At 31.8% G+C, this 19,440-nt stretch overlaps 2 protein-coding genes and 1 long non-coding RNA gene across 4 annotated transcripts in view; 1 reads left to right on the forward strand and 2 right to left on the reverse strand.

Annotated features, from left to right (window-relative positions):
• LOC127738591 (molybdenum cofactor biosynthesis protein 1-like) lies at window positions 1–15,613 on the reverse strand. Of its 2 annotated transcripts, none has more exons than XM_052249909.1 (10): window positions 15,380–15,613; window positions 13,006–13,114; window positions 12,161–12,328; window positions 11,223–11,455; window positions 10,030–10,101; window positions 9,161–9,313; window positions 8,152–8,262; window positions 6,903–7,023; window positions 6,353–6,400; window positions 1–1,352 (listed from the first exon to the last, which is right to left on the reverse strand). In XM_052249909.1, the coding sequence occupies exons 1-10, from the start codon at window positions 15,545–15,547 to the stop codon at window positions 562–564; spliced, it is 1,974 nt and encodes a 657-aa protein (XP_052105869.1). In that variant the 5' UTR covers window positions 15,548–15,613; the 3' UTR covers window positions 1–561. The 2 variants fall into 2 exon arrangements, with proteins under 2 accessions (XP_052105869.1, XP_052105870.1); XM_052249910.1 differs by having other exon boundaries at window positions 1,217–1,352; window positions 6,339–6,400.
• LOC127738637 (uncharacterized) overlaps window positions 4,855–19,440 on the forward strand; it is a 20,074-nt gene continuing 5,488 nt past the window's right edge. The window contains exon 1 of the long non-coding RNA XR_008000131.1: window positions 4,855–5,000. This is a non-coding gene — a long non-coding RNA (uncharacterized LOC127738637). The remainder of the gene's footprint in view (window positions 5,001–19,440) is intronic.
• LOC127738621 (protein lin-52 homolog) overlaps window positions 18,495–19,440 on the reverse strand; it is a 10,070-nt gene continuing 9,124 nt past the window's right edge. The window contains exon 6 of the mRNA XM_052249955.1: window positions 18,495–18,632. Coding sequence (XP_052105915.1) covers window positions 18,574–18,632 — 59 coding nt within the window. The 3' untranslated portion in view covers window positions 18,495–18,573. The remainder of the gene's footprint in view (window positions 18,633–19,440) is intronic.

Genomic DNA, 19,440 nt, shown 5'->3' on the forward strand with positions numbered 1-19,440 from the left:
GAACACTGCAGTCTGTAGCCATATCATGCATACGTCGGTCAATTGAAACAAAAAAGGCTATAAACCCAATCTGTAAGCCATCATTATACACCAACGAATTAAAAATCAGTCCTACATCTGCAGGTATTACATAAAAAAAACAAAGCAAGTACAATTTTCATAAAATCCAATGTCCAAATCTGCAAAAATTCTATACACTCAAATGTGGAGCAGAAAATAATCTTGATCTGTCAGCATAATGAAAATGAGATAGGATAACTGTTTAATTTCAGAAGGATGGAAGGATGGTTATGGGTAACACTTAATGATGTGGCCACTTAGTGGCGAGGGCATAAAAATAACATTTAAACTTTGAATAACAATCAAACTTCAACCTTATTTCATTATACACAACCATATTCCAACAATAATTCAAACAAATATCAACATTGAAATTGGATCATTCGTTCAAAACCAATTTAATTTTCTAATTAACATGATTAAACCTGCTTTTCAAAATTCAAACAATAATGAAATATGACACTGTTTTTCTGTTTAATAAATGCTGTTGTGCCTACCTGGTCAATTCTCTCCAGAATTATAGTCCCCACTAGCACCTCCTGATTTATGTAAAAGTTTAATATCATTTATAACCATTGACTTTGTTATGGCCTTACACATATCATATATAGTAACTGCAGCAATACTGACAGCTGTTATTGCTTCAATTTCTACACCTGTTTTGCCATAAGTTTTAACTTTAGAGGTTATGATCACACTGTGGGTTGTCTCTTCTAACATGAAATCGACACTAACCTTAGACAACGGAATGTTATGGCAAAGTGGTATAAGATCATGGGTCCTTTTAGCACCCATAATTCCTGCAATATTGGCCACTGAGAGAACATCACCTTTCTTTATCTTATTATCTCTCAGTAGGTCAAATGCTTCTTTCCCTAAAATTATAGTTCCAGTTGCCATAGCAACTCTATACGTTTCATTTTTCCCACCAACATCAACCATTTTGGCTTTACCAGAAGAATCAACATGGGTTAATTGTTTATCACAGCTCTGCTTATTAGAATAATTGTCATTTGAATTAAAAACATGATCACTTATGAAGGTGGTGTATTTATTATCTCCCTTTACTACCGAAGAATCTTCTGATAATTTTATTTCCCAATAATTTTCTGTCATATCGTCTTTATCAGCTGGTTCTTTTTCCCAATATTTGAAGGCACTGTTTTTATCGATGTGTAAATTTCTAACAGCCATCATAGAACAATTCAGTTTTATTGTCTGATTTAAATGATTCACAATGTTGAAGATTCTGACCTTGGCAGAAGGAAGACTATAAAATTTCTGTTGAATTCCTGAAATTAAAGACAGTTTCAGTTTAATAGTTATAATTAATAATGTCAGGATACAAGGAGGCAGGTTCAGGATCTAGGGTTTGTGGCACACTTCCACCTTTTAAATCTATTCATTTAAAAAATCTTATATTCTAAATTTTCCAAATTTATATGTGGGGGGCATCTCCAATCCTATATTGGCAGCAATATAAAGTCTTAATTCTGGTAAAAATTTTCAACACTTCTTAGCCTTAAAAAAAATAGCCTTACGTAAATGATGAGTAAAGCCTTACATAAGAAATAAGTAAAGCCTTACATAAATGATGAGTAAAGCCTTACATAAGAGATGAGTAAAGCCTTACATAAGAGACGAGTAAAGCCTTACATAAAAGACGAATAACAGCAAATATTTTACTTATATAAAAATGAGGAGATGTTGTACGATTGCAAATGAGACAACTATCCACCAAAGTTCAAATGAAGTGGATGTAAGCAATTATAGGCAACCGTACGGCCTTCAACAATGAGAAAAACCAATACCCTATGGTTGACTATAAAAAGCCCCAACATGAAAAATATGAAACAATTCAATTGAGAAAACTAACGGCCTAGTTTATAACAAAACAGTTTACGAAAAACAAATATGACAGACATGAACCAACGACAACCACTGAACTACAGGCTCCTGACTTGGGACAGGCACATAAGTATTTTTATGGCTCCTGTTTATCTATATAACCTTCACCCGTTCATATAATGGTGTTTTGTAAATTGGACCATGTTGATCGGAAGGAGGGATCATAAACCGCATATTTGAATCTAGATACTCCCATGATGATTGTGGCCAAGTTTGGTTCTAATTGGCTGTTGTTTCAGAGGAGAAGAATTTTGTGAAAGTTAACTGACAAGTGATGAAAATTGCTCACTTGATCCTTTAGGCAGGTGAGCTAAAAATTGAGACTTTTGTTTATAATGAACATTTTAAATATATAGTTGTTAACATGAAATAGGTAATGACTCTTCACCGCACAGCCCAACTCAACATCACATACAAAAAGCCAATTTTGCACTTCTTGAAATCAGCCAACAATGCAAAGAAGATGTTAAGGTGCTTTCCTCAGTTATGACCCTTGACAGTTCTAAAAAATTAGATGACTGTCAGAATCGATATCAAAATCAATAATTTCAGTATTTTCAAACATTGAAAATTGCATTTCAACACCTTGATATGCCAGGTGTAGTTATTTAAGATGCACATTACTTTACATAAAATAAATGTGATTGAATGCTCCAAGAAAATAGCATATGAAGTTCATATTAAAATTTAAGATTTTTTGAAGAAATTAGGATGCATAATTAAATTTCACACCTGCGAGCATGGGCACACGTGTACTAGTTCAAACGGAGACATGTCTAGGTTCAAACAACGTGGTTATGACGATTTTTCATTTTCACCTTTTTAATTTTTTCATCAAATCATATTTGTAAATGTATTTCTGATAATTTAAACCTTTTGGACTAAATTAATTAGATGCAAACCGCTGAAATGTAAGAAAATAACTTTGAATAGACCGACCAATGTCTGGTTCAAAATAGTTTACCTGTCACCTGAACAGGTAAATTTCAGCTGTTTGACAACTAATTAGCCTTGATTAAAATGAGAAGGTATTGAAGTAGGGGTTGTTTTGATAGTACTTAATGATCATGTCACTTTTATGACCGGAAATGTGTGGCTGTTAAAGGCAAAACGTTGGGTCAAAAAGATCGCGAATTATGTTAAAATGACCGTCTCTTAAAGCCTTGAAAACTAAAAAGTAGATGCCTGTTTCATGCTTTGTCCAGCCAGACTTTTACCGGACATTATGCAAATGTCCGGCATATATGACCGTTTTGGAAGCCTTGAATTATGAACCTAATTTCAATTATGAAATCTTTTTCTATGAATCATTTTTTATATTTTCATAAAAGGTTAAAGTGATATTGCAACAAATCAGTTCAATCTAAATTTTTAAATATTGTATTTAAACACCAATTACAATCTCGAAAACTTTACTGACACATCATGAGTTGGTTGACCATTATGGAAATGGAATATCTGTTTCACAGATGATGACAGATATGTTCCTATTGTCGTAACCATAATCCTGTCTTCTTTTCTCATATGTGACATCACAGAATTAGACTTATTATCAAGTTTGTAATAAAATGAGCAACACAACAGGTGCCACATGTGGAGCAGGATCTACTTATCCTCCTGGCACAACTGAGATCACCCTTGGTTTTTGGTGGGGTTCATGGTTGCTCAGACCTTGGTTTTCTATGTTGTGTTTTGTATACTGTTGTGTGCTTTTATGTCTTTTTTTTCATCTTTTGACATGGTATTGTCAGTCTGTAAACAACTAATGAGTTTGAATATCCCTTTGATATCTTCTGCCTCTCTTTTACATACAAACATCACTACAGTTTAGAACAAGGAGCTTGATTAAAGTTACTTTACTTTTGATTTTCAAATATCAAAACTGAGTAAATTTCTATTTCAAAATGTTAAATTTTATTTAAAGTGATCATTTGCAAAAAAATAGTATATAAACAGTCAGGGACGTTACTTAAACAAGTTTTTTTTTTTAGTTACTTATATAGGTAATTTTTTATTTTTTAAATTTTTTAAATTACTTAATAGAGTTATTTTAGATTTCAATAAAGCATGGACTAAATGTAGTTTTTATGAATTTGTACATCACATTTTATTACATAAGATTAAGAATTCTTTAAATTAGAGAGGGATATAGAGATAAATGAATACTTTAAAAATAGTGACAAAAATATTACTTGTATAAGTTATTTTATACATCTTTGAAAAAATTAGTAATAACAATTATTTGAGGAACATATGTAATTGTTATAGGTTACAAATTATAAATAACTTCAAGTCTTAATTAAATCACAAGTTTCCATCTATCTATATCTCTCTATCTTTAAGATTTTCAAGGAAAATGATATTTTAATAGTCCCAAGAGACCAATCTTTGACACAGATGCCTCGATACGAAATGTAAGTGCATCAGAAAGGCAATTAGTGTTTCGGGAGGATTAGTTTTTATATTTCATGGGAAAAATAACCAGATGTCTGTGAAAAATTGTTAAAGCTAGTAAAATCTGTATGGATGGACACCTGTAAAAGTAATATTTACAAAAATTACTTATATAAGTAATATTTAAAATAGCCTCGTTTTTAACATAACTTGTATAGGTAATTTTAAAAGTTACTTAAGTAATGCCCCTAAGTGATAAATAAGGAGGTGTGGTATGATTGCCAACACTTATCCATAAGATTCCAAAATGAAGTGGATGTAAGCAACTACAGGCCACTCTACAATTATCAACAATGAGCAAAATCCATACCGAATAGTCAGCTATAAAAGGTACAGATATGACAAAATGTGAAACAATTTATACTAGAAAACCAATGTCCTGACTAACTAACACTAAAACCCTACGCACACTTTATGGATCAGTTGAACAAGAGTGCACACGCTGAAATGTCTCGCCTTCTTTACTAATCATTGATATTATGTTGATAGTCCTAAATATAAAGCTTTATTACAACTGCCACATAAACTTAACATTAACCAAGTAAACTAAACATTGACCAATGAACCATGAAAATGAGGTCAAGGTCAGATAAACCATGCTAGGCAGGCATGTACAGCTAACAAATCTTCCATACAACAAATATAGTTGACCTATTGCTTATAGTTTAAGAAAAACAGACCAAAACACAAAAACTTAACACTGAGCAATGAACCTTGAAAATGAGGTCAAGGTCAAATAAAACCTGCGTGACTGACATATAGATCATAAAATATTTCCATACACCAAATATAGTTGAACTATTGCATATATAGTATTAGAAAAAAAGACCAAAACTCAAAAACTTAACTTTGACCACTGAACCATGAAAATGAGGTCAAGGTCAGATGACACCTGCCAGCTAGACATGTACACTTTACAATCATTCCATACACCAAATATAGTAGACCTATTGCATACAGTATAAGAAAAACAGACCAAAACACAAAAACTTAACTATAACCACTGAACCATGAAAATGAGGTCAAGGTCAGATGACACCTGCCAGTTGGACATGTACACCTTACAATCATTCCATACACCAAATATAGTAGACCTATTGCATACAGTATAAGAAAAACAGACCAAAACACAAAAACTTAACTATAACCACTGAACCATGAAAATGAGGTCAAGGTCAGATGAAACCTGCCAGTTGGACATGTACACCTTACAGTCCTTCCATACACCGAATATACTAGACCTATTGCTTATAGTATCTGAGATATGGACTTGACCACCAAAACTTAACCTTGTTCACTGATCCATGAAATGAGGTCGAGGTCAAGTGAAAACTGTCTGACGGGCATGAGGAACTTGCAAGGTACGCAACGTACCAAATATAGTTATCCTATTACTTATAATAAGAGAGAATTTAACATTACAAAAAATCTTAACTTTTTTTTCAAGTAGTCACTGAACCATGAAAATGAGGTCAAGGACATTGGACATGTGACTGACGGAAACTTCGTAACATGAGGCATCCATATACAAAGTATGAAGCATCCAGATCTTCTACCTTCTAAAATATAAAGTTTTTAAGAAGTTAGCTAACGCTGCCGCTGCCGCCGGATCACTATCCCTATGTCAAGCTTTCTGCGACAAAAGTCGCAGGCTCGACAAAAACTACATGGAAATCATTGCCAGCTTCCTTCCCAGAAACTTAATAGGTAAACATTTTTTTTAGCAAGTTCTAAAATAAAATACAATTGTTAAATGTACTAAAAATCTTTCTTTAGAAATTTGTATATAAGCATTCTTGGTGAAAGTTAAGAATGGTGATATGAATGTAGGAACATTCGGTATGTTTCTTTACTTGTTTTGATGGTTTGTAGAATAGTAAAAATCTTATTCTACTTTAATATATCCCTTTACTTACTAATCTTCACCCACCAATTAATATCATAGGTCTGTTCTTCATACGGGCAAGGTCAAACATTCCTACAAGGTCAAATAAAAGTCAATTTATTTTAATTTAAAATGTAATGTTTAAGAAAATCCACATATAAAACATTAAAATGGGAAGTTTTTGACAAAGAAGAGATGGTTTTCTAGAAGGAATATCTAGTATTTGGTAGTTTTCCTTTAAAAAATAACAAACTTAATTTTCTTATCACTGTTATGCACAAACTGGAATGAAAACTACAAAATGAAATTCTTGATTGAGTGAATAGATATAAAACATAACTATAAACTATAGATTTTTAAAAATATGTAATGTCACATGGAATAAGGTGAGAATAGAGAAAACATCGTATTATTATCAAAGTCCTTACCCTATACAAATAGAACAGTATATGGGTATTTCTTTCTTTATCCACAAATAGATGGAACATAAGATACTTCTTGTAATCAGAAAAAAACTATGAGAATACTTTCAAAACTATTATTTCAGCTATTTCAATTCAGGCCAATATTTTGTCAATCACTTGACAGTGCTCACCTGCATGTTGTTTTTTCTTCCTTTTGACAGCTGCTCCAATCACATCCAGTATCTCTGCATTATCATCAGTACTTCTGATCATATCTCGCAAAGAAACCTCAGCATTTCCAAATAAACATACCTGTCATAAGATACTTTTATTTTAAACAATTTCAAAGCAAACAGCCTTTTAAGTTAAAAAAATTGTTTAAATATGTGGTGTAAATATTTTTCTTTTTTTTTTCTTTCTTAATTTGACAAGAAATTATGTTAAAATTATGTTAAAATTCATTAAAAGAAGGTAATATTTATTCAATTACTGAATTAACATATAAGAAATATGTGATGAAAAATTTCCATGCACAGTACGTAGTTATCATTAAAATTCAAAGTATTGTCAAACAGCTAGGGACTTCTCAATGGGTTTGAAAATTGCTTACACAGTACTACTCATTATGATTAAGTTTCAGACCATATCACCAAATTAGTCCTCAATATAGAAGCATAGTAATCTATTACAAAAGTCATGGATGTAGAAACAGAGGGAAGAATATATATGTTGAATGCAGTATACCACCCTCCATGAATGGGGGAATAAAAACAGATGAAAAGATGGACAAGAGTGACATTCATGTCAGCTTATCAAAGGTGTAATACCACCAAATCATAGTACGTCACATCTGGTTGCATTCGAAAAAAGGGTTGAAAAGAAATATCCTCTTGAATTTGACAGTTGTAGGAAATTAATCCTACATTTCATTGCAGTAAAAAATTTCTGAGTCATAAACATATATCTTGGGTGTTTAAAAGCACCATTCTTTTTTTTATTTGGTGTTTCTATAGAATATTTTGGAAACTTGAGGTTACATGGTTACTAAAGCTTGTACACAGGAAAAAAAGATTGAAAATTTGATTGGTTAACTTCCAGTGATGGTTATTTTCTTATATACAATGAAATGTTATGTGAAATTTTGTCTGTAGTACTGGACAGGACAAAACTTTACTCATGCCAAGTATTTCTTTATTTGACAATATTTTGAATGGTGCAAATTTAACAAAGACTAATAGGGGAAAAACAATGGTGGTATTAAACCTAAAGTTATAAAATATGCATAATAAATATTTAATCCAAAGGAAGTTGCAAATAAAATATTACATCCAGATATGATCATGAAAAGAGAATGAAAGAAGTCTTGTTTTTATTCTAAATTTTTTTTGTATATATGTGAGGAAGATGCAGATTTATAAGGACTATTGCTAATTTAAATACCTTCAAGTTACCATCAGCAGTTATTCTAAGTCTATTGCAGGATCCACAAAAATGTTCACTCATTGATGTAATAAAACCAATCTGTCCTTCAAATCCTGGCACTTTGTAAGCCTAGGAAAAATATTTTGCATGTAACAATATAGAATAAAGTATATGCAACCCAAATAAGATAATACAAATTAGAATGAAAGAATCCTTTGACTCACATAAGTTTTCTCGGCAGTGTTTTTTTTACCGTTAATTGTTTTTATTTGTCATGATTATTTTTTGCCATAGAATTTTGCCAGTTTCTCTTTGACTTATGAGTTTCGAATATTTCTTTGGTATCTTCCACATCTCTTTTGATACGAGAAATTTTCATTGCAATAAAATTGCAAAGTTTTTTATTTTAAAAACAGTATGATGATCTTATTTCCACTTCCTAAACAACTAGCGTAATTATTATTTGAACAATCTAATTTACTTCATTTACATTTCAATATATTTTCCTGGCCCAAGCAGCAAGTTACTGATAGTTTAAACCTACACTGGTCCAGCAGTTCCTTCACTAACCATGGACCAGTGTTGTTCTAATTTTTAACCCTTTCTATATTCATGTAGTTCCAAAATCAGCAGCACTACACTAACAATATCTATAAAACATTTTGTAAACAAATAAATCTAGTAGGTATTGCTTATGGTTATTCCATTATTCCTCCTTTTTTTTTGGGGGGGGGGGGGGGGGGGTTGCACTTTTTATTTTACCTCTACATGCATACAAATTCAAATGATCGTTTTCTATATGTCTATATTTGTTCAGGCAATCTTTCAAAAATAATCTCCACCAATCAAAATTAAATAGGAGTGCATTCTGACCACCCAATACATTCAATTCATCAAGAAGAGATATTCTTAAAAATTTACTTGAAATTTAAAATCAATGCTTACCTTAAAAGTCATTCTGGTTATTTTCTGAATGATTTAAAAAGACGACCTTTATTAGATTAAATTGGGCATTATGTCTACATACTTTTGAAGTGTCATTTGGTCTGTCCTGTATTCGCTGAATATCTGGCCATTTCAGTTTTATAATGTCTAACATATCGTTGTATGACACCATCTTCTTAAAATTCCATTTATTGCCATCAAATGGCATATACTCAATAAATCTAATGTCAACATTCTAAAATTATAAATATTAATCATCATATTAATACATACAGTGATTCCTAAAGAAAGTTTCAATGTTTCATGATAGTTTCTCTTGGTTGGATTTTTTATATTATTACAACCTGTATTTTGATTTGGTTTCAACCCAAAATTGATAACGATTGTATTGTATTACTGTCAATCAGCCAACCCTATAATAAAAACATCTCACTTTTTGTCTGTACAACAAAATGTCAGTGTTTTGCAACTTGCGTCCATTTCAAAGTTTGTCAGGATGACAAAATGTTGTCCTAGTTTAATACAGTTTTCAATTATCATCATCTGTAATATGAAGTACCCTATATAAAACATGACAGAGACCTAGGGTTCATAAATGACAGATTTTGAACAATGGTTAAAAATAGGAACTTAACCCCTCCACATTCTGTATGTGCCTGTCCCAAGTCAGGAGCTTGTAATTCAGTGCTTGTCGTTTGTTGCTGTATATCATATTTGTTTTTCGTTCATTATTTTGTACATAAATCAGGCGTTATTTTTCTTGTTTGAATTGTTTTACATTTGTCATTTCAGGGCCTTTTATAGCTGACTATGCGGTATGGGTTTTACTCATTGTTGAAGGCTGTACGATGACCTATAGTTTTTTAATTTCTGTGTCATTTGGTCTTTTGTGGAGAGTTGTCTAATTGGCAATCATACCACATCTTCTTATTTTTATATTAAGTACCATACCTTGTTTTCTGTCAATGCAACAAAATCACAGATTTCCTCTTCATTGACACCTCTCATTACCACACAATTCACCTGTAATACAGAAAGTACACATTTGTTTTTTTTTATTCAAATTATAATACACAACTTACAACTATACATTCCATTTCCCATTAAACATTCAATGTTTTAGGAAGAAAAGGCAGAAATATTTTAATAAAATATTAACCTTTCGATGTAGAAGACAGCATTTTAGTGATTTAAGTCATTGTCTGCTTACTCAAAAGTGTCTGTGAAAGCAAAAGGAAGGAGGAAAGAAATAATGCATGGATAAGCATCTATAAATAATAGATGTGGGAAAATATCCAATCTGTTAATAAGACATTAAACAAGTTTGAGCTTTTTAAAAAGCTGTGGACTGCTTCGCTCTATCCTGATTTAAGGTATTGCGTGTGCATGTGGTTGTTGATTTAGTATTGGAAATGTGGTATTTTTAGATATTGATTGATATAAAATGGATGTCTTAGACTTGGAATATCAATTTTTGTATATATATTAAGATGAACTTTTCTAAAATTTTAAACTGGCTGTTCAGTGTTGTTTGTTATACACCCATGCTTTTAAAAAAAATTTCGATTTACTTGTTGAAATTTAAAACATTTACAAAACACGACTCTCGAGGTGTGCCTCTCTGGAGGTGTGCCCAGATTGGCAGAAGTTATAAAATACAGATAATGCATTTTTGTAAACATTGTATAGGAACATTGTTTAGCTAAACAAATCGTGCATATTACAGATTAACAAAGCAAATAAACAGGTGTTAAAAATTGATATTTCAATATTGAATTTCAGTGTGCAATATTTGCATAATAAAACGAACATGAATTAATAACAGTTGATCGGAACTGAAATACACATAGTTAATTTTCCGGCATTTGATGTCTTATCCTGAGACGAGAAAAGTCTGTAATTCTTTATCTCATTTAAGCCAATATCTGTTGCTGTATCTTAGCCGAATCATAAAGCAACCAATCAGAATCTTTAAGTGATAAGTAATTATTTCAAGATGGCGTGTATATTGACTGAAACTAATAGCTCCGCACCGTGATGCGAAGCAAAAAAAACTAACAACATTAAAAACATCTAGAGTTCAACCAACCGAATTCAACTCTATGTAATATGTTGGTCTTCAATTTCCTTAATTAAACTTTTACCTTAACTGGACCATATCCCAGCTCTACAGCAGTATCAATCCCTTTCATTACTCTATCCCAGCCTTTTCTTCTGGTTATAAACTCAAACTTGGCTGGAATTAATGTATCTAAACTAATATTGAGACTATCAAGCCCATTGGCTTTCAGCTGAGGTAGTTTTCTTGCTAATGTAATGCCATTTGTTGTCATTGCAATGTTTTCTAACCCATGTGGACGCAGGTCATTTAAAGCACCTGTAATTATGATAGAAACATCTCTTATAATATCAGTACATGTACTACAAAGATAAAAAAAAATTATATTTCAAGTTCTTTACTTTAGATAGTTTCCAAAACAGATGCCATCTGCATAATTATAATCTTAGGTGACATTGGTCAAAAGAAGATATTAGTTAGTATCTTCCCTTTCTTTCTTTTTCTTTTTTCTTATAATTTCATTTCACATTTTTATTTGTCTTAAAATGTTTTTCTCCTTATTAAATCTTTCTCATCTAATTCTGATTGATTAATGCATTGTTTATTGCTGAAGCGTAGATTTGCTATGAGAAATGTTTCAGTAGTCAATATTAAGATATCCCATTCCCACATACATCTACTGGACTAGAGATCTTTTAGGTTTTTCTTTATATCAGAAATTTCCAATTGTCCAAGATTTTTTTTATCATCATTTACCCATCATGTCCACCCTAGTGATTTATTCCAGGAACTTGATTAATTAGATCTAATGATAATTTAAAACTAATTTGTTGGCTATTCATTTAAATATTCAAAATTTTCACACTTCCCGTCACACTTAATCTTGATCAGAAGTGTGAACGTTGAACTTTTGAATTCACTATAACAATTTTCATGGAATCAGCACTATTCTGTCCTTACCCTCGAGCTCTATTTCTAAAATCAATCTGAAATAAAGCATTACAAAACTAAATAATAACCTACCAATGATTTCAATAAGATCAGATCTGACTAAAGGTTCTCCTCCTGTTAGTCGTATCTTCTGTATTCCCTCTTTGACGAAGAGTTCTGATAACTTGATTATCTCCCCTGTTGACAATAACTTTTGTTTTGGTGTCAATTCTACTCCATCTGAAGGCATGCAGTACTGACCTACAGTATAAAATATGATCATTATTGTTATAATTACTAACTTCATTTTTATGACTTACAAACTATTAAATCTGATAACTTTTGTAAATACAATAGTATACATGGAGTACATAAAACAATAATATTAAGGAAGCAACACTCTGTCACACTGACGGTGAAGTATGAGGTTTTCATAGAAATGTTTAGAGACAGGCAAAAGTTGTGTATTGCAATTAGGTACTAGAGGTGTTCTGAGATATTTGTGGAACTCCACATACAGGTTTATTAGAAAATATGGAAAAAATTGTTTTTTTCCGATAATTATTTTGTCATATAGCATGTATAGAAGGCTGTTTGTTTTCATGCTTGAATTGTTTCACATTTTGTCAGGGTGGAGTCTTTTAACTTATAGCTGACAATAAAGTATGAGTTTTGCTCAATGTGAAGGCTGATAGTTGACATTTAATTGCTTACATTCTGGATGGTTACCAGCAGTGTCGTTAACCCCCCCTACAGTACAGTAGGAGTAAAATGAGTCTAGTGGATATTTGTCTAATTGACAATCATACCAAATCTCCTTTATATACATTATATTAGTTACAATAGGCAAATTAAATTAATAGGCAGATGAATGAATAAAACTACCACTCTTTACTCCCTTCTTAAGTTTCCAATAACATGTATAAAATATGTCTTACATCTTAAATTGCACCTTTCTGTCAGAGAAATTCTAAGATATGTATGATGTCTTCCAAATTTATCTGTTAGATTAGGAGATATATCAGCTACCTTTTGCTTTGACTTTACCTAAAAAGAATAATAAAATATCAGCATGAACATAATCATACAACATGAAATGTTACAGTTAGGGTCATCATCAATATTTTGGTCTTGGTGATTTCTTCATTCAAATGATAACTCTGTAGGAGATATATGCCTTAGTTTTGTTCATGTCTAATATATGTGAATAAATAAATTCTGAAGATTCAAGAATGATTTTTTATACTTAAGAACTTAAAGAAAGTTATTTAACTTTAACTTTCTGTCTGCCATCTTGTGATGTCTGATACTGCAGTTAGGGTAATCAGCTTAACCCCAGTACATATGTTAATTCTTATTGTGCCAGTCCCAAGTCAATTACTTTTTAAGCAGTACATTGTACATGAATTTGGTGTTGATGGCAGATCTTTGGATCGGGACAATTTAGAACTTGACAAATGGCATAGACACTTTTATGTTGAAAACATTTGGACCTCTAGTCTGATGTGTTGTCGGAAGCTGAATCCAAAAATGCAAGGAATTTCTGATATACTTCTCCATATGCTCTCCTGATTAGAAAATATGTCAACAGAAAATTTTCTATTTTCAAGATAAAAGTACAACATGGACATCTTACTTGTACTTGTCCTACATACCGGTATATATTATACTCCTGATAAATAGTTTATTCATATTTTGTTAAGACTGATATTTTACAGGAGGATATATATACAATACTGCAATAATATATTCCAGAGGAAAACATGAGAGATGGGCATACAAAAATAATCACTATTACATGGCAACATAGCTACAACAGCTTGAGGGTAAACAATAGAATGATCCAAGGAAACTTGCTATAAACTGGAAATAGTTAGAGATTTCATCCAACAATGGGAAGTTTTAAAACGAGATCAATCTTAATTTTCTTCTAAATAGCAGTCAATCACCAATAAAAAGCATGACACAGGCACCGACAGTTGAAAGAATTGACATATAGGAGGATCGTAATGGGGGTACCTTCATGGCGAATAACGGTAGCAAATTTTGCCAAATGACCTAAATCAGGGGAATTACTTAAATGAGTGATTTCTTAAATCACTGATTCAAGTTACATTTTTCCAGAAATGTTGGAAGTAAGAGATGTCTTTCTTTAATAAACACCTTTTTAAGTACTATTAGTACAAATAAATCACCAGACTAAGTGATTTAATTTTATTGTAGCTTTAAATATATAATACTAATGATCCAGGGACTAATTTTGTTGCTAAAATTATCAAAACCAACATCTGTGTTTATAGGATGACCGGTCATGTCAAGTGATCATGGTGATGGAAGGTCTTGTACTGAATCTGGGATAATGACATGAAAATCACTTGCTTAAGTATTATACCTCTATTTTCTTCCAAAAAATCACTTCTATAAGTATTATTATTTTAATTACCCCCACACAAATTTCAACAAGCCGGAACAGTAAAATTTTGGTCGCAAACAGTAAAATTTTATTACATAATCTGTAAGATGAAACCTTGAATTTTACAGGAAAAATACTCCCACTGCTGGGAAAAATCTGTTAAGAAAGTATTAGTTCATTATGTAAAGCCTTCATTAAAGCATTTTTTTTCAACAAATACAGAATTTACAGATGAATGATTGCATCAAAGGCATAAACCTACAAAATCGCAGAATTTTTAATTTGCTACTTACATGACTTAAATAAGTGATTTATAAAATCACTTATTTCAGTGATTCCCTTGACTGATGACGTTAACAGTAATTTTTGGTGCATAAGAAAAATCAACTGATCTTGACGAATCTGTTATTTTTTTTCCAAAATAAACAGTAGCGGATAATTATTTGACACCTCTGAGGAATCAAGATAAGGATATTTTGAGGAATCACAATAAAATTTTAATCAATTTGACGCTAACGGTAGCCAAAAATGACTGTTTGACGCCTAACGGTAAAGGGCATTCCTACCTTCATATACATAGATATATGATATATAGCTGCACGCAGGATTGAATAACACGAAGAAGTCTTGTAGTATATCACTTGCCACATCAGCTAGCTTCCAAAGTGTTAATCTATCAAAGATTTGTTCTAAATTGCATTTAACAGGTTAGCAAGGTAGATTTCCCTCCCTGATATTTATGTACGCCTAACCTTACCGCCCCCTTTTGAGCCATTCTTTGAAGCATTATTTCAATATTATACAGAGTTAGGTTGATGATTGCAGAGAACTTGTTGTCGTACAAATATTTTAGAATATATTGAAGGCAAGCAAAATTAGTGCTAGAACTGTTCAATTACCTCAATTTCATCATCACTGTCCTGAATCTGGCTTCTCTCTGCAACACGAACTGCTGGAGCCATTGATGCACACGACCTCCTCCATTGCGTTGTGACAACCTTTCCACTTGACTGAAATGGTTGGGTTCTTGACCAAAAGGAAACTAAAATACTTGAAAGTCTTGTCATTGGTATTATTTTTCTTAAATAGTTCACTGATCACAAGTTCGTTTCATTACAAAACTGGTTTTCTGTACACTGTTGGTCATGTACTGCAATACTAAGTAACAGGGAACTAGTCTTACTTCTATGGTAATGTGTGAATTTCTATGTTAAGCAGGTAACCCTTATAAATTCACTGAGGATCACTTCTTAGTCACATTACATTTTGAATGTTTGCAAATATTTAATACCAGCAGAGACATGTCTCTGATACCAGCGATTTAAATTTTGTATGATACACCAAATAGATCAAAGGAAACAACTATCATTTTGGAAAGAGGATTAAACTTTATATAATAGTTCCCAGTATTATTGGACATTAATAAATTGTAGTTTGCTTTATATTACAGTGGTTGGCATATTTTTTAACCATCAGAAAATGGTATCCATATTTCAAGAACTTTATTTGTAAAAAAACATTATAAAAACTGGGACCTGAATAGATGAAAAATACAGGTTTTGGTCTGGCCTTTTTGTAAATTTCTCCCCAAGATTGAAGAATTCACAAAAGTTCAATTTCTTCATAATAATAGATACTTTAATCGAATATTAAATTCTCAGCAATTTGTAGTTTAAAAGATAACACAAGTCAATGGAGTGTCAATGAAAGTTTCTGGATGCAAAATTGCTATTCATTCTTAATGCAACTTTTTTCACTGGCTTTGATCTATTTTTGACATCAAAACCTCATTCAGTTGACATGCTCAGTGGCATTATGGCTTTCATACTGCATTAATAGAATAGGAAAATAATGGTACAGTATTGCATTTGAATATATCCCAACATCAATATTAGGGACTTTATAGCAGCAACCCTTCAAATACAGCTATCTGGACCATGTGTTTTTCATTGTTATTTATCTTTGTTTGTTAATCTATCTTTTGTCCCAAAATAGGGTGTTATTGTTTGGTGAAGTAGGTTGTACTGTCCAATATTTAATCAATTTAGGGACTCAGGCATTATATATGCTTGAGATGCATGGACGTCATTGTAACAGCATACAAAATTCAAGAAGATATATATTTAAAGTACTTATTTTCATAAAAACAGTTAATAAAAAAATCAACATGTCAACAGATAGCAAGTAAATATCCTGCATCATTGCAACTGTTTGTAAATGAGAAACACTGATGCTCATATAACAGTATGCCAAATATTAATGGTTGAACCTAAGAATATATTCAATGAAACAATGACTTTTAAATCAGGTTTAAACTCCTAAATCACTGCAACATAACTGAGGGTATTTATATACTGTTTCCAACTGAGATTTATAAGAAAATTTAAACACAGATTGACAAAATATCAATGGTCTATTACAATTACTCCTTCGGAATTAACAGACAGATTGTTAAGAGGTTCAGGATGCCCAGGCAAGAATTACCATCTACAATGTATGTTCTTCCTCATTTGTTTCAGGTAAGACAAGCCAAGCAGTCATCTCACAGGTTTATAAGCTCATCTAGACACTGCCTGTCTCAACGTTAAGATATCAAATCAGAATACATGTTCAGAAAATATCGTCATAAATACATTATTCAGTAATTAAGAACATATTACCCAATATTACAAAATTTATATCTTTTCACATCGACAACACTTTAAATATGTATCCTGGATAAATGCTGTTAGTCTACGAGTCTGTTTTAAACAGAATATTAACTTCTTTTGTTTCATTCCTTTATAATAAAAATACAGTGCAATATACTGATGACTTCTGTATCAAGACTCTGCCATCATTTCTGATTTATTGTTTTAGATTGTAGGTTTTCATTTTTCCAGTTACTCAAGTGTTTTTTCTTTTCTTGATATAGCCTGGTTTTCTTCAAACTCACCAGTAACCAATAGTAATCGATGTTTTTTCCCTCGAAATGTCAATTTTATGATCTTAGTGTTTTATTTTTATACTTTGTCAGTTACTCTCTTTGCTTGGTTTACTTAAATTAATATGTGTTTGTCAATTTTCTCGGGGACCTCGGTGGCAGAGTGGTCTAAGTAGTTGAACTACTGAATCACTAGCCAGTCAACACTGAGGTTGTCAGTTCGAACAGTTGGCAGGTGCACTCGACTCCAATCTTAATTGACTAGTATTGTCAGTTTTCCTACCGAAGGTCAGTGGTTCTCTCTGGGCACTCTGGCTTCCTCCACCAGTAAAAACTGACCGCCACGAAATAGCACAATAGTGTTGAAAGTGGCGTTAAAACACCAATCAATCAATCAATCAATCAATTTTCTCCTTGTTGTTGGTGGTTTCTCAAATGTTGAATTTTTAGCCACTGCTGTGGATCTTATTTTTCTGTATTTGTGAGTTACTAATGGTTAATTGTGAATCTTTATGTATTTCTCATTTGTCATGTGGTTTTCTCTGTTTGTGAATTTAGTAGTTGTTTGTTTTAATTTATTCATTAACAAATATATAAATTGAAAAATTTACTAAGATGATGATAATGAATTTATGTTTTAAGTCCAGTGGCATTTAAAACATGCATATAAGGATGTGAGCTTGTTAACGGAATATAATTATAAACCCTGCTTTGAACTAGACCTACACACTAGATCATATTTTTAATGTGCTAGTTCACAAGGCAACAGACTGCAACAAAACATGCCACCCTACCCGTCACATTATTTTGACCTCAAGCTAACCAGTCTTTGCTCTTTGCTTAATGGATGCAGCAAATACAGTTTCAAGTCTTTTGTTTGAGCCCAATGATTCTTATTAACACATGGTCGCCTGCACTCAAGGCAAGCACACTACCACTAGACCACAAAGGGGTGAAAATTAGCAAGACCAGGAGTTTTTGTTAAAAATTTCAGAAAATACTACTGTAAAGCTATAACACTTTGTAAATCTACATATACCGGTATCTGTTTTCAAAATCTTGATCAATACTTATAGGTTAAGCAATTATCATACTGTTCTATGTTTTATTGCAAAATAAATGATAACATTCAGTAGAAAATAAAGTTACACATAATGTCAAGTTGGCAAATCAGGATTTTTTATTCTTCTGTAATATATTAAGGAATTTTCCTCTTGTCATTTCTCTGGCTGAAAGTATAAAAATTATCCCATTATTGATCAATTATTTTTAACACAATATAAATCTAAAGAAAAACCTGTATAAAACTGTTAATTTCAAGCAATGTTCTATGCAAGGACCATAACACCTGCAAATACATGTATAACTCAACTGGACCAAAACTCAAACTTGATCTGCAGCTTCTAATGATAGGACTTTATACCCAATACCTTTTTTCTAGTAACTTTCTATGTTCTAAATCTACAACCACTGCAAAAAATTCTCAACCAGATAGAAAGATTGCAATACTATACTCTCCTTCCGCTTTGTGCATAGGGGACAAAAAAGATTAGCTCACTGAAGTTAAGACCATTGAAGACTATGACAATTACTATTTATGTTTGGTGAAGTGTCTGTGCAGGTGATTATAGAACTAGCTCTAGAAATATTTGATCATTCAATTTTGTATAAAAAAAATTCGTAAGGGTTCCGCGGAACCCAGTGTCTCGCCTACTTTTGGTGTTAATCGCAGGCTCAACAAAATTGAGGAAAAAAATTAATTAAAATATTCCTCTCTATACTATCTTTTGATTGTAAGTAGCTTCTGTCCAAGTTTGGTAAAAATCCAGGATAATTTATGAATCTAATAAATGTTTTAAAAACTTAAACTGCAGAATGTATGTAATGTTGACTGGAAGAAAAACTAAGTCCATTTATAAGTAAAATATGGAAAAAATGGAACAAAATTTTATCAAAATTTCCTTCTAGATACTAGCTTTTGATCATAAATAAGCTTCTGTCCAAGTGTGGTACAAATCCAGGATAGTTTAAGAAAGT

Source organism: Mytilus californianus, unplaced genomic scaffold, assembly GCF_021869535.1.
Source record: "Mytilus californianus isolate M0D057914Y unplaced genomic scaffold, xbMytCali1.0.p SCAF_4, whole genome shotgun sequence".
Taxonomy (NCBI): Eukaryota; Metazoa; Mollusca; class Bivalvia; order Mytilida; family Mytilidae; genus Mytilus; species Mytilus californianus.